General features: G+C 28.0%; 1 protein-coding gene across 1 annotated transcript; it reads left to right on the top strand.

Moving 5' to 3' along the window:
- Positions 1-5,093: 5,093 nt before the first annotated feature.
- On the top strand, positions 5,094-24,961 carry LOC111038848 (peroxisome biogenesis factor 1). The gene is made up of 19 exons (XM_022322108.1): positions 5,094-5,400; positions 5,465-5,695; positions 6,836-6,950; positions 7,018-7,625; positions 7,686-8,017; positions 8,689-8,798; positions 8,858-8,965; positions 9,033-9,189; positions 9,349-9,514; positions 9,601-9,760; positions 9,822-9,997; positions 10,062-10,196; positions 10,271-10,335; positions 11,104-11,163; positions 11,262-11,448; positions 11,734-11,896; positions 16,356-16,381; positions 24,538-24,644; positions 24,759-24,961. The coding sequence occupies exons 1-19, from the start codon at positions 5,290-5,292 to the stop codon at positions 24,850-24,852; spliced, it is 3,111 nt and encodes a 1,036-aa protein (XP_022177800.1). The 5' UTR covers positions 5,094-5,289; the 3' UTR covers positions 24,853-24,961.
- Positions 24,962-26,263: the final 1,302 nt, after the last annotated feature.

The raw sequence follows: 26,263 nt of genomic DNA, 5'->3' as shown, positions 1-26,263 counted from the left end.
TTTTGCCATTCATTTTTTATCTAAAACTTTTGATTTTCATTTATACTATGTAGGTGTAAAACGAAATAAGTCTCACCATCGTGATGTGACGTACGAAAATGTAATTTTAACTACAGATTGACTTCACAATGAACAACATTTTTATAATTAAATATATTTGTACACGAAACAAAAATCAAAATACCTAAGTAGCTTTTGTTCGTGGCACACTCGTATAAGATAGTAAACAATGACATTTTGAAATAAATAACATTTAATATCTGTTCTACGGTGTCGAACAACGTTTACAATTTCTCAATTTTGTTCTAACTTAGAATAGTTCGAGATTAAAGCAAAGTTTTTGTTATTGTATTATAATCTACAAACATAGTTTTAGAATTGTCATTTTTATTGTTATTGGTGGAACTGTGGAACCTTTGAACTTTTTACACTCTCGTGTGAATGAACGTTGAACTTTTATATTAAAGTGTATGATTAAAAATACTATATTTCTACTACATTTAAACATTAAATGAATGAATAGTGAGCTATAATAGTGGTCATGATTGGTACCTACGTTATATTGTATTGAACGATTAAATTAATTAATGATTTATGTAACTTGACATTAAAATAAAAACAGAAAAAAGTATAACAACTATTTACTCAAGATTATGAAATTAAAATATAGATGGCCGATTAATGATCAAAATCTGAATAGTTATATCAATATTAGCATACCGTGAATGAAATAAAAGACCGAAAAAATGTATATATTGCCTATGTTGATGTTCAAAAAAAAAATTTTTGAATTACGATGATTTCACTGTCAGTCAGTCAATTATTTTTTGACTTTAAAATAACTCTTAGCTACAAGCCTCTTAAAATAGTTTACCTTGTTAAAATCGGGGGAAAATATTCAGGTAAAATGTCTTTTTTTTAATTAACTCTAAAATGGTTGTTGAATTTTCAATGTATGTTTGTCTTAAATATATTTTATGAGAATTCCCGTTTGTTTTTATTAATAAGATTATTCTTGTATCATTGACATGTTAGAGATAATTATATTATGCTATTGGTGTAGTATTTCACTAAGGGAGATTTTTTGTTGAGTTATGATAAACCTAATAATCACGTAATTTAATTTGGCTTTAAATTGCATCCATTATGTTCAACAAATTGAATGAATAAATGTGTAGGTAATATTATGTTATTGTTAAAATAAGAATGTAAGGTGATATATTATTTTTATTTTTTAATTTAATTGAAATAACTTTAATTAATTAATGATTAAGGATCGAAATTTGTTTGAGAACAATAGTTAATATTATCAATATTTTCCATTATTATATTATATTATTCACGCACTATACACAGGTACACAAATCTATATATATTATATAATACATTTTTATTATAAGATATTCAATCTCAAAAAAAAAAAAATGTACAGTCTTTGTATTCATGATATGAAAACATACGTCAGGCCGCCCCTCAGTATGAGCTTTACCCCACCTAACCCCACTATCAATACGTTGATTAGTGGGTGGATGAGGTTAACATCCCACCAGCCAACCCACTTAATTTTTTTTTATAACTCAATTACTAGCGCTATACAAATTATGGCGTTAGCCATGCGAGTTTATACAAATAATATACTGAATGTTGCATATCAAAACCTCCTCATCTACCTTATATTCTTATGGGGTGGGCCCTACCTATATGACGTATGTGATATGACATAATATTCAAAACCAATAGTTACTTAAGTAATTAGTGTAGAACTAGTACATATATAGGTAATTTATTAGTACTAACTGATGTCTACAATTATCACTATTGGCTATACAAGATTCATTGTTTTATGTATTACTATCACAGCAGATATACATAGTATAATTTATTAAACTCGATAGCGGACTCCTTTTAATCATTGAAGTCTTGCCGCCACATACAGATTGAGAAATATTAACACTTTTTTTATCAAAATCAATCATTGTGGAAAGTATTTTATTAATAATATCGATGTGATATAATATATGATACATTCATAAATAATCTTGAAATCGGGTTTTCACTATTGGGTGGATTTTTCTTCTACCTTTTGGAACTTTTTGAAATTTTTTTGATCCCAAAATATTATAGTGAAGTGTGACTGCGCGTACGTAGTGTTTTCCAAGAATCTTGGTAGTTTATATTTAATTACATAAAGCGTTCGGGGAACCCACGCTACTAATGATCAGTCACTACACACAAAGTCACACATCACTCAACAATCACGATAGATATAAATTATTGCCTTCATCCGACCCCTTAAAGTGGTTTGCTTTCAACAACCATAGGTCGGTAAGACCACATTTTAAGATTTTTTATTTCAATTTCGATTTATCAACATTTGAAATGCCATAACTTCAAATAGTTTAACATTCAAAATTTTAAACATAAAATCGTATAGCAGTTATGGACTAAAATTTTAAAATCTGGCCTGATCGATCTCAATAAATTAATTCAAACCAATTTTTAAAATTATAATTATTTATGTCATTAGTAGGTCCCAGTATCATAGACATTAGTATTTTGTAATATCTAAAAATGAATACAATTTGAAACATTTTTATAATTTTTTTTTTCATAAAATATTTTAAAAAAAGACAAAAATTAAAATTAAAAATATATATATTAGATATCAGATATTCGAAATTATTTCCATTATATTATAAATAACAATTTATTGTAGACATATAACTGATTATAAATTAGTGAAATTATTTGAAAATGTGTTCAATCACAGACTCTACGAATATATTTTATAGAACTGTGTATTATCCGATATAATCTTATATGGCTATCGCAATATTTATACTTTTCAAAATTTCTAGGAATTTAACTCTTAAAGAGGTCATTGACTAGTTGAGACAAAAACCCAAGAAATCAGATATTGTTGAATTGCTCTGTGAAAATAAATAAATCTCTGTTAAAAAACATAATATTTTGTTTATTTGATGTATATAGGTATTATTGTGAATATAATTTTTTATGTAAATCCCCCCCCCCCCCCATTGAAAATACGTGTACGCCACTACCTACTGATAGGCCCGTTCGTATGATTGACCAAACTACCAAAGATTGGTATCTAGTATCTTGTATCTACCTACATTTTGGTTAAAATAACGGGTAATCCTTCCTCCAAGATCAACCTTTATGGCTTTATGTTCACTACCTTTACAATATTATATATTTCCCTTCTCTACTACCAAAAAATTCAGGATTCTTTACTATAGGACCCTTACCTATTTGTGAAAACATGTGAAATTATTGATAGTTGACAATGACTTTTGAAATAAAAAAAATAACTAGGTAATCGATTATAAATTAATTTTTTTTTTAAACACATTCGCGTGATAGGTTCTTATAAATTAAATAAATACTCTTCTATTGTATACATAGGATCTTGTATGATTTATTATTAAGTATCAAAATAAATCACGTAAGCAAGTAGTAAATATAAATTATATAGGTAAAACAAATGAGGTATATAAAATATATATAATTATATAACGAAGTTTATATAAATGTATTCAAATAAATTTTATGCATTATATAAATCAAATAAGTAATAGGTAGCATTAAGTATAGTGCACTATACTCTATACTCTATAGTATAGTACACTATCTAAACTCAATGTTAATAGCTTTAATATTCGATTAGGACTATATAATTAAATTAAACTACGAAGTTAGGTAGGTACCCTACTAAGTTACACAAATTAGTATTTTTACTAAGTATAATACATAGGTATTTTTTTTATTATACATATTAATTTAAACTTTAATTATTTTAAATCATTTCTTAAATATAATATTTAAATTATTACAAAAAGGGGTTGACAAAATATAAAACTGAAATAAGTGGTGGTGGTAAATGGAAATATATATTACTTTACTAGAGGAACCTAAACGAAAAAGTCGATTTTTGCAGGAAATGGTGCCGCCCAAAATAAGGCTATCACACGATTCCACACAATATAAATTTTTATCTGCCCGATTCCGCATATTTTCATGTAATAAAAGTTTTTTTTTATTTAACCCGAATTTAACACGATTCCGCATAAAAAATTGTTGCGACGTTGCCAGTTAAGGGGAAAAAAAATAATACTAAATAAAACAAGTATTTAAAAATAAAGTATGTACCTATTTCAATTGTTCAATAATATTTCAATCATTAACAACAACTAGTTTTTTATTTTTCTCTGACACAATAATACGAATTTTGGAATTATTCATTTTAAATTTTAAACTCACACAAAATGTATAGGTAAGTCAACAGTAAAACACAATAATGCGATCACCATATAGGGTAGGAACGGTATCGAACAGGCAACTGATAAGTCCAGATAAAACATACGTCGTACTGTCGTAGACTGTAAACTATTCGGATAAGCTAGCATTTATGGAAAAACCAAAATAATGTTATAACATGACATATTATTATATAAATCAATATCAACCATTTTTATGTCTAAAATAATTTTTTAAAACAATCTGCAACTTCGAAAATTAATTTTGTGCGGAATCATGTGAATGAAAAGGTATATGCGGAATCGTGTAATGCGGAATCGTGAACCACCTCGAATAACACACCGTTTGTATTCTTTGGACCTTTGGTCTAGTCGTTTCGTCTAGAATTAAATTTGTTACTTGTAAGAACTTTAGAATATTATCTGATAAGGTTAAGAAAAAAAATCTTATACTCTTTTTTACTTAGAGTCTAGAGAAGGAACCACATATTTATATTCAAACTTCAAAGTAGTACTAGGTACATGGGCGCCCATAAGTAACATTTTAGGGGAGGTCAAAATAAAAAATTTCGGTAATAAGGTAATATTGTGGTAATATTTATTGAGCTACAAGTTCATAATATTTTTTTCCAGGGGGGGGGGGGCCTGTCTAATTTTGACAAGTGCCCTGTGACAAGTGCCCTGTCTTCCCCCCCCCCCAATGGGCGCCCATGACTAGGTAGATAGATAATGAAGTTATTATACCAAGATAATATCTTTAATTAGGTGCATCGATGTTGTCTGTTGATATTCACCTCCGTGGCTTCATTATAAATATTATTATCTACGATCTACCTCCACTCATTATCAACTTATTGTTATCAGTAGATTGTATGTTTGGAAATTCAAAATGCTTATTGCTTATTGTTTACTTTTTCATGCTCAACATGATGCATCTAAATCTTGAAACCATAAATTAACAAAATTCTTTTTTATACTTACATGCATTGTTAAACGTTGAGCGACTGGTAAAATGATTGAACGGATGCTGCAGGTGAATATTATACCAGTAGAAGATAATTTTGTTCATTTGTCTTCAAAGCTGATTCGTGAACTCAACATCCAGAGACACTCCAATCATACAGTACATCTTTTATATACCACATTTCTCTTAGAAACTAGTTTTGTAAATTTTTGTTGTAATATAGGTTTGTCTTAAAGTTACGGCCATCGATGGTGTGCAACAAGAGTTTTATGCATCATATTGTCAAACTCCATGCAATTCAAACGGACCTGATGCATTTAATATTAGTTATGAACTATCAACAACAATAGGACTTAATGCATCACAGTATGTGTTGATTTCATTAATTGATCAAGTTTATCCATTAGAACGAGTCTTTGTTACCCCGGTCACTAACGCAGATTGGGACCTATTAGTAAGTAATAAACAGATAATGTGTTAGATTAATAATGATATTTCTGATGATATTCCTAAAGAGTAAATATACACCAATCCTACCTATGCATTTTTAATGACAATTTTATGTGTACTAAAACCAAAGTTTAATTTTTTAACCATCTGGCATTATTTTTTTTTTTTTGTAAAATGATATTGTGAGGACATTGTAACCATATCTGTTTTCTGTCTTACTAACTCATAACATAGACGTATTTAAATTATTTAATGAGTTATAAGAACCTATGTAAAATATTAATGTTTAAAAGTGCTATGATTCAATAAACATTTTAATATTGTAATAAAATCAATAAGGGAACACAGATAATGTTATCTTTAAGTTTGATGATAGGTCTAATATGCATACTAACAACACAGAATTGGAACTGCTTGGTGTAAATTTGTATATGTTATGTGTAAATAAGATGGAGACAATACAATCAGGTACAATATCATCTTAATTGATATATTCAATGGCATAATATCAACATTTAGGTCCTAGAAAAAAATTTTTAAGCCAAGTATTTGATAGGATAAATGTACATTTTTTAATGGTATTCGTAAAATAAGAATAGTCTATCCAGTTTTTTTTAAACATTTAAAATTTTTAGAATCTTATCATATTAAGTTTCGACTCTTAGGCTCATAGTATACATGAACATTATATTTATACCATATTATTCACACACATTTGAGCTACAACAAAACATATTGTAGACAACAGGTTCATAAAATTTAATTCATGTGTGTTTTTAATTTTCAAAACAAAATTAGGAAATACTTAGTGTGTACTATATGATGAAAAGAAAAATATTTCCCATTTTTTTAAGCGTTGTGGAACGATTATTCTACTGCGTTTATCAGTAAATAGAACAAATGTATTATCTAATATCCATTTATAACAAAATTAAATTAATGAAATTCAAAATTTAAAAATCTTTAAATTTGTTGACTATTTTAACATAATATGCACATAGGTATTTGAGTTATATTACAGAATATTAATTTCAGACATGCCTTTTAAACATTTATTTATTTATTTTGTTTATTATATAAATATGAAAATTATATTTATAACACATTGAAATGTCAAAATAAAATATTTTTATTTATTTTTAAGATGCTAAATAATGTTTCACTTCAAGATAGAATTTTACAACAACTCCAAATAGTTCATAAAAATCTAATTTTTCCAATATGGGTTTCGAAGTTTGTACATTTAAAAATTTGTATCGGTAATAATATTTCAAAGTTCATTAACATAATGTTTTTATATAATATTGGACACTATTCTTTTTTCAGATGATTTGGAAAATGGTTTACAAGTTGGATCATTAAAAGATTCAACTGAAATTGTTGTAAAACCCAATGTTATGTCTTCAGACAGAAATATTTACATCAACCAAAATGTAGAAGATAGTGTTCAAACAGACGCAATAAATCAAAATTATTGTATTCCTATTACAAAATATCACAATCGTTTTATTTATCGCACAATTTTGGTTGAAAAAACATTATTAGAATCTGATTATATATATGATTATTGTGTTCTTGTTTCTAAAGCGCATATGTCAATAATATATAAAAACAATGATGCCTATTCTACTAAGAATAGTTTTGTTAAAATATCACTTGTTCATGAATTTGGTAGAATTAAATCAGAAAACTCCCAAACCGAGTCAAAAATAAAAAACCCATCTATAATTGTACGTTTATGTCCATTAGACCCATTTATGAATAATATTGAAAAAATGGAAGTTATTACTTGGCCAACTATTTATATTACCAATGTCTTAAGCAAGATTTTGGATTTAAAAATGAATTCGAAGGTAATATTGGAGCCATTGAGTCGAATTGAAAATGATATTTGTGATGTTCAGAATATTCATATTTCACCTTCAAACAATATGGTAAGTTCAGATTATTACTACAGTAAAAAGTTTAAAATTATTCTTTATTCTTGATTTTAGAAAATAGTTGAGGAAGAAACACTTATCAAATGTACAATAAAGCGATTGAAAGATGAAATCACACTTCGAGAAGTTTTGGTTTTAAATAATTCAACTTTACTACGAGTGGTATACAACAAAATATCAGCAATAGATGTATTAGTGACATTTTCTCCATCAAATATTCCTTTTGTGTTACTTAATGAATTTAATTTTGGTATGATCTCATTTACAAGTAAAACTGATAAAAACTATCGCAATAATCATGTGAAATCCATAAAAAACACTGATCCTAAGCTGATATCAGAAAGGTTGTTATCTAACATTTCAAAGCCGGAACATTATGATTTAAAGTATGTTTCAAAAATCAAATATACTCACTTTAATTATATTATTACTTTTAATTTTAGTACCTATTTTTATACTGCTAACAATTAAAAACATTTATTGAATTAAGTATAAGTTAAAAGTATTTCAATAAAAACAATTTTGTGCAACTAATTATATAATGAGATGTTGATATCAACTCTTTATTATTATATTAGAATATTAAATACAAACTGTTACTTGTTGTTTTTTATTAAAAACATAATGTCTTGTGGATTTCAATATCAACCTTACTAAAAATTCTTAGAATTTCCATAACATACAATTTTTAAGACTATGTAAACATTTTCTGTTGTTTGAAATTATGAGGATTTAATCTTATAATTGTATATATGTTTAAAATATCTTACATCCCCATTGTATCCACTCGTCCATCTGTTAGTTGCCAGTATATAGTTATGTTTGTTGATATTAAGGTATTTATTTATTAGCTGTAGAAATTGTGTATGGAATTATAATTTATTATATTATTACATTTAGAAATACGTTTAGAAACCTAAAATATTGCACGCTACCAAAGTAAACTTTCCTAACTTAATTTAATTTGATTTAATTTGTATTGTGTTAATTTATAATACTTATTAGTTTTTATTATTTAATGTAAATAATTAATAAAATATTAACAATTTGTTTGCAGATGTTTCAAACAAATGAATCATGCTGGATCTTTATGCTTGAAACCTGGTTTACAATGTTACACTACTTTACCACAAACATTTTTTGCATTTGATAACTTATTAATAACTGGTAAATACAAATTAAAATACTATTAGACTCTAAAATTTAATTTCAAATTTTTATTCAAGGGTCCGTTGCATCTGGAAAAACATCTGCAGCTAAATTATTTTGTGATAAGCTTTCCAAGTGTCCGTATTTTGTAAAAATTATTTGGATTAATGGGCGCTTCTTAGCAGGTTTTTATAACATATAAACCAATGTTTTTATTTATAAGTCATTGAAAACTGTTTAATATGTATATAGGTAAATTGTGGGAAACAGTTCAAAAAAACATAAACAGCGATTTTCAAGAATGTTTATATTATCAGCCTGCTATTATTGTTATTGACGATTTTGATGATTTATGTCATTTAAATTCTGAACCTAATGAGCACGCTGACATGTCTAATATCTATCTACGGTATACAATTATTTTTTTAATATTTTTAATTAAAATATTTGATATTTTAATGAAAACCTCAATCATTTATAATAATTTGGTTAATATGATTTTGAATTATTTTTGTTTTTATGAAATAAGTTGTTATACAATGATATTAATGCAAAATCTATTTTTTAGACCTCTTCATTTGTTAATGCGAATGATTGAACACTACACTAATAATCAGTATTGTATAAGGGTTGTTTGTACTGCTAAGCCATTAAATCAAGAAAATGAAAATTTATTTTCAAAACAGTTTAAACATGTGTTCAAAACTGTGATACATCTACCATCAATTGACAAGGTATTAAATAAACCTTTATATTATGATAATGGTATGATACCTATGTTGTTAAACTATGCAACAATATATTTTAATGAAATTGGCAGGAAAGCAGAAAACTAATTATTTCAAAACGCCTCAAAAAAGTTAAATTTGATAAAGATGTAGATGATGACTTTTTAATGGGTATATGTGAAAAAATGGATAGTTATGAAATCCAAGATCTTATTGACTATTGTGATAAAGTTTTGTTTGAAATCTTCAAGGGTAAATATAATTGTAATTAATAGTTTCTAATTTGGTTGTTAAAACATTTTTATTTTTATAGGTGGATCTGATGCAACATTGAATAAAACTGTCTTGACTGATGTTTTTGAAAAAACTGTTCCACTTTCATTGCATAATGTGAAATTATTTAAAGAAAAAAAAATCAATTTTTCACTAGTGGGTGGTCTAAAAGAAGCAAAACAATCAATTATAGAAACAATTATTTGGCCATCTTTAGTAAGTTCAAATTGTTTTATCTTATTGTAATTTTGTAATAATTTGGTTATTTTCTTCATTTTAGCATTCTGATATTTTTAGCAAATGTCCACTTAAACTTCAGTCAGGAGTTTTATTATATGGTGCACCAGGTACAGGCAAAACGTTGTTGGCAAGGGCAATTGTGGGAGAGAGTAACTTAAATTTTATTTCTGTCAATGTAATTTTCCGAATATTTTCTGATTATTATTTGTTTATTAATTATTAATACAAAAGTCATTGATTATATTTTAGGGTCCTGAATTACTTTCAAAATATGTTGGTGAAAGCGAAGAAAATGTAAGAAAAGTATTTCAAAGGTAAATTATATAGACAGTTTTAAAAATGATATGTATGATGAATTATGGACTAAAAGTTCAAAAGTTAGCACCGTACCATATATTTATACTCTGTAATTTATAATAGTAATTTCTGGCAGCTATTGTCAGTTCTTCTGGTTTGTCCTGACCACACTCCTCGGTATATCGTTTTTAGCTATTGTTTCCAATGATTTGCTATGGAATCGTTTTACCTAAATTCTAGCAAAATGCAATCTAAGTAGTTGCTGAAATAATAAAGTTAAGCTCCCAAGTATATGTTAGTCACTCTTATATATATAACATAGAATAGACTGATTATGATTCATGTAACTGATCTGCATAATCTAACATAATTTGTATTTTTTTTTATGTATTTTAAACATTTGATTTTACATTAAATAAATAATTAAAGATAGATTAAAATGTTGATTTTTGTTTGTAGTTTGTTATATAGTATTTTATATATTTTAAGAATTATTTAATTTGCGATTACAAGTTATTTAAAAAGTTAAATAATTATTATAATAATGATTATTATATATATTTACCAATATGTACTATATTTTAACATTTATTTATGTCCAGATATATTAATTCTACTGTGTAACTTAAATTCATCCAATTAATGTCTTTTTTTTTAAATAACATCCCTTAAATGGTAAAAATGTATTTATGGCTAAACATTAAAATGTATATCTAGGTATTTAACTACCTATGTTTAATTGTGTTTATGTAATATAATTTTTGTATATTGATTTATGTTAACAGAGCTCAAAATGCAAAACCATGTATTATATTCTTTGATGAGTTTGAAAGTATTGCACCCAAGTCAGTTTTGTTAATTATTATTGTTAAAAATATATATGATTTTATGTATTAATTAATTAATTATTTTTTTTACAAATATTATTCAATGGAATTCGTAGTCGAGGTTCAGATCAAACGGGAGTAACAGACAGAGTGGTTAACCAATTCTTAACCCAGTTAGATGGTGTTGATATACTTGAAGGTGTTTGGGTCATTGCAGCCACTTCTCGCCCAGATCTTGTTGATCAGGCACTATTAAGACCTGGTCGAATTGGGGTCAAATTACATTGTCCAATTCCAACAATAGTAAGATTATTTTGTAAATCGGTTTATATACAAAACGGTCTGTTCAATAATATTATAGAGTTCTCTATTTCAATAGAAAATTGTTGTTGCACCAATGTACCATACATATAAACCTGCGTTATTGAAACAGATCATTCCTAGATGTACTTTTGTTAGCTCCCTTATGCCCTTACGCGTTTCTGTATGAACTCTAATAATTAATAATTATATGTTATTTTTATTATTTATATTAAGTTAAACTATTAGTGAGTTTATTACGGAACAAGCTTCTATTAATTTTTCCAGAGTGATAGAGAAGATATATTACGAATACTTAGTGAAAAAGTTCCTTTGTCTGAAGACGTTGATCTACATATTATTGCTAATGAAACAAACAACTATACTGGCGCAGATTTAAATGGACTATTATACACAACACTTTCAATTGCTGAAAAAAAATTACTGAAAGGTACACATAACATATTTATTGATATAACTATATAAAAACATAACTAAAAAAATTAGCAATAACAAAAGTCTCTACTCTATTCCATATAAGAACTCACCGCTTGACGTATTGAAATGAATCACGCCACAACATTTGGACCCTCTATGCCTAATCGTCTGTGATAGGTAGCCGTTAGGTGGCTGAAGTTGTTACTGTCCATCAAACTTCCGCCTGAATGGGCGGTGACAGAGACTGCCTGTGGTGGGAATTCATACAAGAGTTTTATTGTTTTTCGTCAGTCTTTCGGTGTGTTCTTGTTTGGACAAAGTATAGATTCCACCAAATCAAAATATCTACTAGTATTATATATAATAGAATCTTCTTCTATAAATTTTAATAAATTTACTTTTTTGTTTAAATTGCGTTTGCTACATTAATATTAAACATTCTTTTTTCAATTTAGAATTTTCTTTTAAACAATTAAAGTATTTTTGTTTTGGAATTAGTCCTATTTAATACAACCATTATCCATAAAATCAGTGATAATAAATAATAATATATCTAAGTGTATATGACAAATAAAATTATAATATAATCTAAGTACAGATAATAATAAAACAAAGAAATGTAATTAATAACAACAACAATATAAATTTTAAACGAATATTTTTGTAATACAAAATTGTATATTTATAATTTTTAATTTTTATATTTCAGTTCAATATTAGTATAATATTTTATAACTTGATAATATTTTGTACATCAAATATTTCTGAGAATTTTGAATCTAGTTATATGTCGATGAATCAATATTAATCTAATAGATATATTGTACAGGCCAAAAAACTACGATAAACTATGGCGCTTTGGTAGGATACACATAATTAAATGTGACTCTGAAAACATATTTAAAATTGTCTTTCTGACTCCTAAGTTTTACTTCATATTGGCAATTTTTGTATGTACAAATTTGTTGTTTAAATATTTATAAATGAAAAATTTACTTCCATACTCGATATAACCGTGTGGATTATAGATATTTGACTATGAGCTATTTAATTCTATCAATAGTTTAAATATTGAAAATTGCCATTAATAAAACCTAAGAGACACAACAACGAAATCTGTTTTTTAATGTTGAAATCCAATCAACTCAAGCATCACATTTTTGAGTTCTTTAATGTTTTACATGTCTTAACCAAAATATTTTACAAGTAACCTTGTATAAAAAAAATATCGACATTCGTTACATTAAGTGTTTAAAATTATTCTCTTTCAATATTTGGTATACGTATTATGAGTATATGCTATAGCAGCGGTTCCCAACCTTTTAGTTGTGTGGACCACCAATTTTTTAAAAAAAATCCCTAAAGCCCACTTTATAACATATATATATACATACGGCAAGTATAATAATATTATATGGTTCACGGCCCAGTGCCAAGCTGCTAGCGGCCCACTTGTGGGCCGCAGCCCATGAGCCGGGAACTGCTGCGCTATAGAGTAAAGATACTTCATTTAGTAAACATTGAATTTGTGAATTTCAGTCTTAATTAGGTGTGTATAATGTTTAGAAAGTACTAAGTACTAAGTTTAGTCCAGATATTTTGAAAATCTTTTTCTTTATTTTTTTTATTTAAAATGTAATAATATAAATATACTATTAAATTTAAAATTATCAAAACTCATAAAATATATATCTTATATTATAAATTAAAATCAATGAGAGAATCGAAAGAAAATGCATAAACCAATCTAAAGAGCACCAAAAGATGACGACAGACACACATAAAAAAAATAACCTTTCAAAACTTATAAATAATATAATTGAAACTATTTCTTCATCTTGCCTTGGCACATTTTCTGTATCTTTTGAGTAGTGGGAATTTTATAAAAGGTTTACCATAAGCTTATCTTTGTGTTTGATAATTGGCGTTGAAATTGAACAATGTATCAATCATAATTCTCTTCGCTTGAGCAATATATAATCTTTTTTCTTGGCAAATGCTTTCCTTTCATATTCACAGTTTTACATGTATGTTTCACCATTTAATTTTATACAAGCAGATAGCTTGTTAAAGAATTATCAAAATATAAAAAATAATTTTTATTTTGAAGTGGTGCAGACAAATTGTTAACCACTTACCATGGGTGCACTCAAGTTTTTTCCAGCTGTATACACATCAAATTTCCATCAATAGCCATGATTTTTAGCTGAAGCCCATATTTTTTTACTTGTATATTGTTTTGATAAATTACCTTTAAATTTAATCAATGGCTACTAATTGATTCGAATTTAGATTGGATCTAAGGGAATACTATGGATTTAACCCCAGGCGTAAAACTATCTCAATCGCCATGAACATACATTTGTATTTCATTATACGCTATGTAGAGGAAAAAATAAATGCGTAGAGATAAAAGTTTAGTACAGTGAAACATGCGATCTAAACGGACACCTCTCTCGAACTTATTTCAAAGTATTATTTCTCTTTTAAGTGTTAGAGAATAACTATAGAAAACTTAAATATAAGTATGTAAACAAGTTATTTTTTATTATTGCATTTATTATATGTCGAGCAATAAAATAAATATATAATGCAAGTTTTCAACTATATTTAATTAAATATCATTTTTTTAGTTGTTTGCATATTTTAGATTTCCATTTCTTGTGCATATTTCGTTCATTTTAGCTCCCACTATTTCCGAGCAATAATAATCATATCAAACTAGGTAGCCCAAAGTAGGTATTATTATAATATAAATAATAAACAATATGATCAAATTAAGAAAAAATAAAATTTCAAATGTCAAAAATAAGCAATGTATGTATTTTTTTTATACAAATTAAAGTCAATTTTAATTAATTTTTAAAGATTTGTTTCGTATAAATTGTTGTTCTGATATTACATTTTTCTATCATAAACCAAAGGTACATTATTACTTTTTGGTATTTTTTTGGTGGAATTGCGTTTATAGTACATTCTAGTATTCTACCATACCGGAAATAATAGGAAACGGTCGATATCCAACTTCCTTTACTCTCAGTAGATAATAAATTAATTTTCGTTAAAACAGACAGCTTGTTTTCTAACCTTAATATGATAGGTATTTTTATTTTTGTAAATTCCAAAAATTATCCTTTTTAAAAGTCGATCAATTTTTGTTCTACAGATAGCGCTGCATGAAACTAAAAAATAACTTTCATCCGAAATAAGTAGTTGGTACGTAGAACATATCTAATTAAATTACATACTCACACAATCTGTGGGGACTGGGGAGAGGTTTTATGTTAACTGATCGTCATTTAGGAAATTAAGCTCCAAATCAATATTGTTGTAGGTATTGTAAAATATAGTACCTTTGTAATAATTTATAGCAATTTATTATTTTATAATATTATTACGCAGATAAAAATACTATTATGTTAAAAATATTTCAAATCAACCCATATGGACTTAAAATTAAGTAACAAAATAATAATAATTTATTTAGAAAATATTGTTTTCATTGTTATGATTCAATTGAATCTGATTGATACTTTCATATAATAGTAACTTGTAAGTCTCATGAACTATTATGTTTAAGTTTTACGAGAAAATCAATTAAATGCTTTATAATTCTATTTGAATAAAATAAACTATTACTATCGCTATAACTTTATGCAGTTTGACAGACGACAGTAAAATCAGTTCCATAATACTATTTATCAGCTTCCATTCAATATATTATTTGTAAACTTATTATTTTATATAAAAGAGGGTTCTAACAAACGTCATTTTACTTTTTTGACACCGGAATCTGATACGAGTCATTTTCTTTAGTATTTTAATGGTATCCTTCGTGTTCCACGAATAATAGGAAAATGTTTGACTTGTCACAAGTAAAAAAAAAAACATTTACATGAAATACACATTCAGAGATATTTTATCGGACTATCAGAGGATAGAGACCAATAATAGAAGTTTGTGTTACTTTTCATTCATACTCAAATTCCAATCTAAAGTGCTTAATATACAATACCTATACGCGTTTCTTATTGTCGAAGTACATTATTATTCGTTATAAATTATAATGTTATACATAAATTACCGTGTTTAGTGTATTTCTATTATCCCCAACAGACCTGATTTAATTAACTTTTTATTGTACATATAATACAAATATAATGTAAATACGAATAATGGTCTTATAGTTTGATAATAGATCAATTAACTCTAATATTAAACCTTATTGCCCTAAGTTAGTACTGTTGAACAAAAAATGTGATGTGCTATGTTGCGAATTCGTAGACAGAAACAACTCGCCGGTGTGCCTTACTGTCGTCCTCTTGAAACCTTTATTTATTATTGTTATTAGTATTATTTACTAAAAAATCTTTATACATTACAGGTACTTCTATATAATATATATATGTAATTTCATAACTTAAAATGTATAACCATTGACGATTGACATCAATATAACATTTTTTTTTCAGATCAATACTGTGCATCGTCTTCGAAAGTGAGTACCTATTATATGAGTATATTAAGATAAGGACGCCATATCTTAATTTTTTCTCACTGTCTTACAAGTGTGCTCCATAGTATAACAAATTAACGTTCAGCATTTCACGTTTAGTGTTATTAGTGGAAATATAAGTTTGAATTTACCTATAATCAACTTAACGTTTGATTATTAACTTATATCTGTGTTAGTACGTTGGTTTTCCGCGATATTTTTAGATTCTGAGTGGAACGATGAATGTATTGATTTTACAATGATGTGTGTTTTTTTCTTGTGTCTGTCATCACCTTTTAGAACAGTTAAACTGCTTCGATTTTCTTCAACAGCAACTTTTCTGATTGGAAAGTGAATCTAGTTGGTACTTTGGGGGGTCAAAAGTAAAAATTTCCCAGTAGTTTTCAAAAGCGACGTGAAAAACAAAAGAAAAATTAAGGAAAAACGGGAATTTTTACGCAAAATCGATTTTAGTTTTTGGTGTAATTCTAAAACAAATGGCCGTAGATATATGAAATTTTCACAGGTTGTTTATACTTGCATTTTCTATACACGGTAAAATTTTGAAAATAATTTGACTCTTTTTGAACTGTTTACGGACATTGTCAGTTTTCAATTTTTTTAATTTTTTTTTTCTATAAATATCAATAAAATTTTATTTGTTGGTTAAAAAACTTGAAAATTTAATACAAGGCTCCTAGTCTATTGTTTCAAAGTCAGATGAAAAAAATTAAAAATCCTTGGTCACAGTTTTTTTTTATAAGCATTTAAAGTTCAAATATTGACAAAATACGTAAAAACGACGAAAATTTGGAAATTATTTAAGTTAGAAATTCATAAAAAATTTTGTTTTGAAATCTAAGATTTTAAAATTTAATACAAGATTCCTCATAAGTTTGCCTACCTTTATCAGAAAAAAAATTTTTAGAAGAAAGTCAAATTAAATTTTTATGAGCGTTTGAAATTCATATTTTTACAACATTTGATATTCACTCGATTTCTCATGTAACGATTTTCTGTTTTTGTTGTAATTAAAAAACGAATGGCTGTAGATACTTGAAAATTTCACTGAATGTTGATATTAGCATTTTCTAAACACGATAAAATTTTGAAAATAATTTGACTCTTTTTGAGATGTTTACGGACATTGTCAATTTTCAATTTTCTTAGTTTTTTTTTCTATAAATACTAATAAAATTTTATTTGTTGGGCGAAAAAGCTTGAAAATTTAATACAAGGCTCCTGATTTATTTTTACAATTGCAATTGTAAAATATTTAAAATACATAGGCACAATTTTTTTTATAAGCATTTAAAATTCGAATTTTAACTCAGATATATTGGTATTAATATGTCTTAAACCAAGACTGACATACCGCCTCCTCTCAGAATCGTTTTTCTTATACAATGATATTGTATCATTGAATTCAAATTTAATTCCATCCATTATACAGTGACCCACTTGTAACCCACTGTACAGCAGAGCGACATCCACTTACCCGCTTTTTTATTTTAAAAACGTGAATCGCTGGTCGTAAAATTCCCATGCTCCGCACCCTTCATTTAATGTTGGCACTGCTAAATATTGGAACTAAACTGTTTTCACAAGACTTAGCTTGACCCTTTGTGCTCCTTGCCTACTTGTGAGACCGAAGCAACAAATGTTGATGTAACGTTCTCTTATCATTATATAATAGTACGTATTACATGTTTAAGCAATTTTTAATTTTATAATACTAATAGATACCTAATGAATTTTCGAAAATAATACTAAATTTATAAATATAAGACAATTTCTAACAGACCGTTATCCGTCAATAATAAATACGCAGTTATGTTTAAAAGTTAACTTTTTCTATTAAGCTATTGAACTCAAAAGCTTTGGATGAGATACTATTGCAATATATTTTGAACTTACAACACGTAATATTTATAAACTGTAAGTAGTATGTACTAAAAGTTTCTATGCAATGTTTAGTTTTTACACTACATCCTACATAAAAGTGCTTCTATAATTTATACTACTTATACAAAATATCCTGCGTGGTATGGTTTATTAGAAATCAGTATTATATTATTATAGGTACTAGGTACCTACTCGGCGAATATTATTATTATCAATGATCTAAAATCATTAGCGAGACTCTTCGTCCATGTTGCTTTTCACCAAATATTTTAAAACTACTCTCCCTTTTCGGCCAAAAATATTATAGCACTTTTTTATCACATTCCTAAAATACACAATTTGGGAAACACTTACTTGTAACCATTTAGCATTATCTAGAGAGTTCCACGGAGAGGATGCTATTTATCTATGAATTAACAAAATATAGTAACGGAATATAATGTCCTTTTTTACATCCATGTAAAGTGAACATTTGATTAAAAAACCTTGATAAATATTTAATTGTACCATCTACGTATATATTTTCAACTTGACTTAAGAATAATAAATTTTTTTCACATAAAAAAATCAATACATTTTTATTTTTATCATTAATTAATGAAACCGACTCTCCTGTAATAATAACTATTTATCAAAAAAAAAAAAAAAAATGCCTACCGGAAAGTCAAATTTAATTTTTATGAGCGTTTTTGGAAGTTCAAATTTTTACTACATTTATTCAACTCAAAATTTACAAATTATTTTGTAGCTTTAATTTTTTTGATTTGAGCTTTTATAGCTAAAGATTGACAGTTTAAAACAATGTTGTATGTAAGTAGTTACTTCTATAACCAAAATATCAAAACAATATATTTGCACAATAGTTATTTAAACTAAGAATAATGATTTTAGTTATTTTGTTGTAATTTAAAAATATTATTCGTGAGTGCTGGAAACTTTTAGAGTATATATTTTTATATTTTATACACATAATGCATTTTCAAATGTCATTCTTTTGGCTAAAATGAATTTAATCCATACTATAACCTAACAGTAAAATAAATGACTCCAAGCTCAGTAATATTATCAAATATACTAAGTAATATTATCGGCTGACAGACCGTTTTCGCTCAGAACCGTTTTTTGTATATAATGATTTTATATCATTGAATTCAAATTTAACACCATCCGTAACACTGACTCACTTATAACCTATACTGTACAGCAGAGCGACATCCACTTATTCGCTTTTTTAATTATTGATATTCAAAGTTGATATATTTATACTATAAAATTTTTTTAGTCATTCGAATAACCCTCTGCAGTGTTACCATTAGACCTTGCACATTTGTTATACCTAATATTTTACATTTCGAATACATAATTAATATAAAGGTGCACATGCCAAAATTATTTTTTATCTTATTGTTTCATTATATTTACGTCAGCAGCAGTTTTGAACAAAAACTAAATTATCGCACTAAAGAATCGTTTTGTGATGCTGCATCACAAGTTTCGGTGTGTAGGGCTTTTTTCCGGTCTGGTTATGCATTTATCCAGTACTTCACCCGCACCCACAGTGTTCGCTTATAGGAACAGGTCCGGAGCAGTTCCACTCGATAGATAATAATATTATTATATTATACACATAATCGTATTATAAGTCGGCGATATCGGCGTAATGGTGTCGAACGCGGGTCGCTTAAATAACACCATGTGCAATATATATATATATATATATTATAAAACCAAGTAAACAAATGAGGCAATCAAGTGGGGTATTATCCGCGAACATGGCGTATAATAAACAATAACAGTGTATAAAAGAAATGTGCCGCCGCCGCCTTGTGAGCGTTCCCCCAATTCGAATTCGGCAAGCAAATAAAAATAAGATAACACAACGTGTGTGTGTGGGTGTGTGTGTGTGTGTGTGTGTGTGTGTGTGTGTGTGTGAACGCGCGTGCTCTAGGGGGGAGTCTTCTTTATATTCTTTTATTATTATTTTTATTATTTGAATTATTCATTTGCGGCGTGCATGTGTATGCTGACGGTTAATAACAACTCTATTATCTCTCCCCAAAAGTCTTTCCGACTGCGTATTATAATAATATTATACAAAACAAATAGGTAATATATATTATATAATATACAAAAATATCCATACTTTATTGTTGGGTAAATTTGAAGCCCATCCGATCGATGTACCAATAAAATATGTATATAGGTATCCAAGTAGTATAATTTTTGTTTTTTTATAGATTATTATAAATTGAATGGCAATATCGAGTATCGTGGTAACAAAAAGCGTGTACTAGTTGCTCTCAAAAGTACTTTTTTTATACCAATTTCCCCCAAACTAGAGCAAAATGCATCAGTTGCTCTCAACCAAATGTACCAACATTGCCCTCACATATTATACACACCATTACAATTTATAATACCTATTCGTAAAATAGCCAATAGGGAATGTAAACATGTAAATAATTGAAAATAAAAAAAAATCATATTATAAAAGAATTAATATAATATTTTAATCACCTACCGTGTAATTATTACACACAAAAAAAATATAAAATTATAGTAAAATATAGATATTTGTAATTATATATGTTTATTTTTTTTACTTTAATTTTATATTATTTTTGACGAATTAACTACTGTATGCCGTTTATTATATCTAATTAATGCTTATAAATATTAAATTTATTATTTTATTTTATTCATATTATTTTGTTGGTAATTATTACTAAATACAATACCTACGTTTTATATTATATAATTTTATACGATTTTTATAATGCGCGTATTTTTTTGCATATCACATTATTTATTATATACATACGTATCTCCCCTATTGCCTATTTTAAGGGTTAATATTGTAGTCATGTATACATCTGAGGGTAATTTGGTTGAGGGCAACTGGCACAAGTTTTAAATACTGAAGCAAAGGTTAACTTGTAAACGCCTGGTAACGAAAATGTAGCCTGGTGAGTGATGGGTGATGATAAAATTCCGGAACTTACACTCTATTATACCCATGACAACAAATAAAATAATAATAATAACCTTATAGTTACAATATTTTAATTAATATAGATACATTTATAATATACGGTATACGGAAATACGGAACCTTAATCCACTTGGCACTTTTACACAAATGACAAATATAATATAAACTAAGCACCGCTTCCCACTCATACAAAAGAAAAAAATACCCTTAGCATGCAGTTAGCGGCATAATATTATTGTACATAATATTAGGCGTGTTTTGGCGATGCAGTTTTGAGCGATCAAATCAACAGACTAATACTTAATTAGCTAAACTGGTAATCCGGCTGCTCAAAAAGTCAAAACTGCATCGCCAAAACACTGCTATTGTTGCTGCCTCCTCAGATACAATTATATACAATTGTCAAAACCAAAATTAAATTACCATAAAAGTGTCCGATATTTATGGATTTTCCTATATAAAAATGTTGAAAATGTCTACGTAACCACAAAAACGTCCGCTATTGTCCACCATTTAGAGGTGTCCGTTAAGGGGTTAAGGGATGTTTCAATGTATTCATAAATAAATAAAAATAAATATCGCATCGTCGCCACGGTCACAAAAAATGTGTGTATACTCCGGTACCTACTCGTATATTATTATTAATTTTTCATATTATTTTCCAATAATTAATAAGTGTTCTTGAAAATTATTGTAAGTTAGAAGACTAAAAAAACCTTCTTTTTGTTAATACATTTTTCTTTCATAACGAATATGGGTGGTTCGTCCCCGAGTATAGCTGCTTGGTATTTTACGCAGCGAACTTCAATGTAGTAGCGTATTCAAGAGGGGGATTGGGGGCTCACCCCCTCCCATAGTATTTTTTTTGTTATATACGTGTTGATTACACATAATTTTTTTATGTAACCCCTCGCATTGAAAATATCCGTGTACGTCATTGCTTCAATCCATCTCCGAAAATAATAATGACCAACATACGAAGTAATGATGGTGAATGGGTAGTTACCGTCACCAATACAAAATCACGCATAACGCTTTCGAATTGGCAGCCAAAGTATAAATATAAAAACTCTCTTTCAGATTTACCTTTCAAACAGTTGTACTTGTATTCGCGCGGATACCGTGGTCCGCGAGTCGTGCGGTCGCGGATCAGGGTGGATTAAAAAAAAAACTTCAATTTACTGTTATCGAGTGTTAGGTTTTATATTATACATGGTTTGCTTTCCCGCTTTTGACGCTGAACTGGAATTGTTGTTTGTTTCGTTTTGAGTACAACGCGTATTTATTAATCCTCCGCCGTCGCCGTTTATTTCCGTTTATTTTTTAAGTGTATCGACGGAGTCCTCTTTATTTACATAAAAAGAAAAAAGAAATAAATAATAATAACGATAATAATGATAAAAAAAAAAAAAACACAAATGTATATTTTATGTCGCCCCGACCGGCGGCGGCAGTGTTGGGTAGTGTTGTGTTGTGTTTTCAGAATCGAAACCCAACGCAAACAATACTTTACGAAAGTAAAGAAGTCATTATCGCGAACCTGTCCCCGTGTGGTACGCCGATCCTCAAAAGGATCGATGGTGGTGCGGCGATGAAAGCCGATTCAATGGCTTTCCGATGTCCCGCAGCAATTAAATAATCCCGTTCTATTCTTGTCCGTCTGTGTGGGCGTGTGTGCGTGCGTGCGCGAGCGCCACGCTGTGTCACCAACGTGTGCTTCACCACTTTGTTTATATTTGCTCGATAAACATCGATTAAAAATACCGAAATTCAATCACTTTTGAGTTCAAATTATCACGATGTTTATCGGTGAAATTTTTTTCAATATAAACGCCTTGTATTGTCGCCATTTCCGAAAGATTTTTTCTATTTTTTTTTTTTTTTTAATCACTTCGAGAATCCATGCGTTCTGTTTAGAAAGTTGCTGTACTCTTTTTGCAAGGGTAAATACAATATGTTCAGTAATTATACCATCGTTGTTGTAGGTATTATGTGCTACCAATGACTTCACATACTACAACTCGTACCTACATCCCAATGGCACAATAAGGCCACAAGGGTGTATTTTTTGGAGGGGGCATGGAGGTAGAATGTTTTTTAATTTCTTTAATTCAAATTATGTACAGTTCAATGTTGTGGGCTTGTGGCATCTGTCATCTGAGTATCTGATATTCAAACACAAATTACGATTGTACCTACTGTTAGATATTATATTATGCTTGTTGTCTGTGACTTATCGTGTAATATAGCAATATTAATAAATTAAGAGTTAGTATCCAACTTTTTATGTTCGAAAAAAGTAGAAATATTATGCTAATATTCCTTAAAAATGATAAAAATGTGCAAAAATAAAAAATGTATAGCAAAATATGTCATTGCACTGATTGTTTTTTCTGTGTCCCACTCGTATCACATACACACATAAAAGCATTCACGCAATATAATTTGTTTGTGTTTTTGACTAATCTTAGAGTAAAATCGCCCATTAAAAAAAAGGAATAATATTTTTTTGATAAATCGATTTGTGAAATAACTTAGTATTTTTTTCACATAAGTTAGAAATTATATTCCATAGATATGCCAAAAAAAATCCTAAATATTTTATGTCAACACTTAAAACTAAAATAATTCAAAAATACTTATAAATAGTTTTAAATTAAGTAACCTACGTAACACGTCTTGTGCTCAATTTATAGCAATATGTTTTTTATTTTTTTTTCTTGAAACTGAAAATACAATTTTTAGAATTGTTGATAATATCAATATTTTTTAGAATAATAATGCCAGTAAATTCATTCAAAGAGTAATAAATTTTGAAAAAATATAATTTTGGGAATTTCTATTGTCATAAGAAGATTTCTTTAATTATTTATTATTTATATGATTTTCACAATTTTCGTCATTCTATTTCTGTTATCATATTACTAACTAGCTTAACGTGCGTAACTAGTATATATATTTTTTGTTATATCTATCTATTGCACCCTATATTGCGAACAACATATTTTGAAAATTATTTCATGTCTTAAATACTTATAAATTTTAAGTCTACAGTTTCAATGAGATAAATAGAAATCGATGTGGTAAAAATAAAATTCCTAATTATTTCCAATGATGTTTATACTACTGTATTTAAAAAATGAGTGTTTACCTTTAGAGGAATATAATTATATATACATACGACTGCTCTAACTTGACTGCAGAATAAGTTCTCTATAATAAGTTCAACGTTTGGTTTATTGTATTATCAAATTGTTTACAGTCTTATGGCGGTGGTCAGCTAATGATCACAAACGACAATTTTAAGGAAGCCCTAAAATCAACTAAACCGTCTTTGCATCAATCCGATATCGACCGTTACGCAGAGATGTAAGTAATTGTTTAAATGTATTTTATTTTTTGAATTTGCCTTAGTTGAAGAATACGTGTTTATTCTTTTTCTTATATTATAGTAAAAACAAATCTATTTTAAACTATTTTCAGATACAGAGTATTTGCTGGGAAAAGAATTTATGGCGGAGGTATTGCTGGAGTCCAAAACGAGAATAGAAGACAACAGAAAACGACATTCGCCTGATTGTCCTTAAATTATTTACTGTATCAAATGTATCTTTATATCTTCTTACCTGGGGGTGATCTTGTTTTATAGAAAAAAAAAAATTAAAAAACATTAACTTATACGCTGACGATTGGTGTTAAATTTTCCCTTGGAAGACTGTCATAGTCTCATTATTCATAATCCGAATTCAGCGAGTCCTCGAATATTCCTGGTAATCTAACGTGATTATGACGTGCTAAACTTTTATACTAGTTAGCAGTTTACAAGCAACACCAAGTATGGGAAAATGAGGTGCATCATCAAACACAAGTACTCTCTTTTGTGTTATTGGATGTTGGAAGCTTGGTTGGGTATTAGAAACATTAATTGATTTCCACAAACTCTGGTTAGTGGGCTTATGTCACTAAGTTTGTATATTTGTATGGTTCAATAATTAGGGTGATGGGTTTTTTAATGGTAGGGAAATGTTTGTTCTATTAGTGCTTTCCCAACATGTTATGACGTGTAATATAATTGAATTACACAGTGCCATGTAAATTTGTGTTGTTTTAATCTTTTTTTGTGTCAACTGTCATAATCATTGTGTAATATAAAATATGAAAAATTGTTTTCTTCAAATTTTTTATTTTATTATAATATATAAAAATATTAATATTAAATTACTGGAACCGACTGGTATTAACCGATTAATAAAAATAAACTAACTTTTTATGATTATTTTTTATTGTTTTTCTAGATTTTTATAACTGGTGATCAGTTTAATAGTTAGTTTTGAAAATTAAACTTGGCAATGGGGCACAATCTTTAGATTGAGTTATATTTAATATTTTTGGACTTAAAATCTCAAAATATTAAAATAATTTGGTGGTTTTTACTTTAACAATATATATACTAAGACTGCAGTTTAAGGCTCCTTTAGACCAAAAACGAAAAAAAAAAATGAGAAATGTTACACTCCAGTCCCACAAACACAATGATTTTTATATCGTGTATATTAGCAAGTAATTAGCACCAATCCGAAAATGTGCACTTCATACCCCGCTCGTGTTATTAATCAGTTTTCCGTGATCACGTATTTCCCCATCACCCTACAGTCACCCGTCACGAAAGTAAAATAATACGATTTTCAAACTTGAACCAGCCTCTCGCATGTCTTACGGACAGGTAATCTAAAACCGAGCAAATTACAAAAACAGTTGTACGAATGCACACGCTAATTGCGTGAAAAAATTTTAATTCTGTCAATATGGGGAGGAGGGGGGGTTACGTTATTATAATATATAATGCGTGTGATATTATAATATTACGAGTGTCGGAGGTATTGCTGCGTGCGCGCCAAACAGCAGGCGCGACGCATCTTCGCGGGAGGTGTCGTCACTACCCACTTGTCGCCTCCCCTCGCCGCGCCGCGGAGACCGGCCGACCGAGA

This window comes from Myzus persicae, unplaced genomic scaffold, assembly GCF_001856785.1.
Source record: "Myzus persicae strain clone G006 unplaced genomic scaffold, MPER_G0061.0, whole genome shotgun sequence".
NCBI classification, from domain to species: domain Eukaryota; kingdom Metazoa; phylum Arthropoda; class Insecta; order Hemiptera; family Aphididae; genus Myzus; species Myzus persicae.
This window is presented reverse-complemented; position numbering and strand designations above follow the sequence as displayed.

Bases quoted from the DNA above. Each gene is read 5' to 3' on its own strand.
- LOC111038848 (XM_022322108.1), top strand. From the start codon at position 5,290: ATGATTGAACGGATGCTGCAGGTGAATATTATACCAGTAGAAGATAAT. The intron at 8,799-8,857 runs GTAAATACAAAT...TTTTTATTCAAG, and splicing joins TGATAACTTATTAATAACTG to GGTCCGTTGCATCTGGAAAA. The intron at 11,897-16,355 runs GTACACATAACA...TTTTTTTTTCAG, and splicing joins TGAAAAAAAATTACTGAAAG to ATCAATACTGTGCATCGTCT.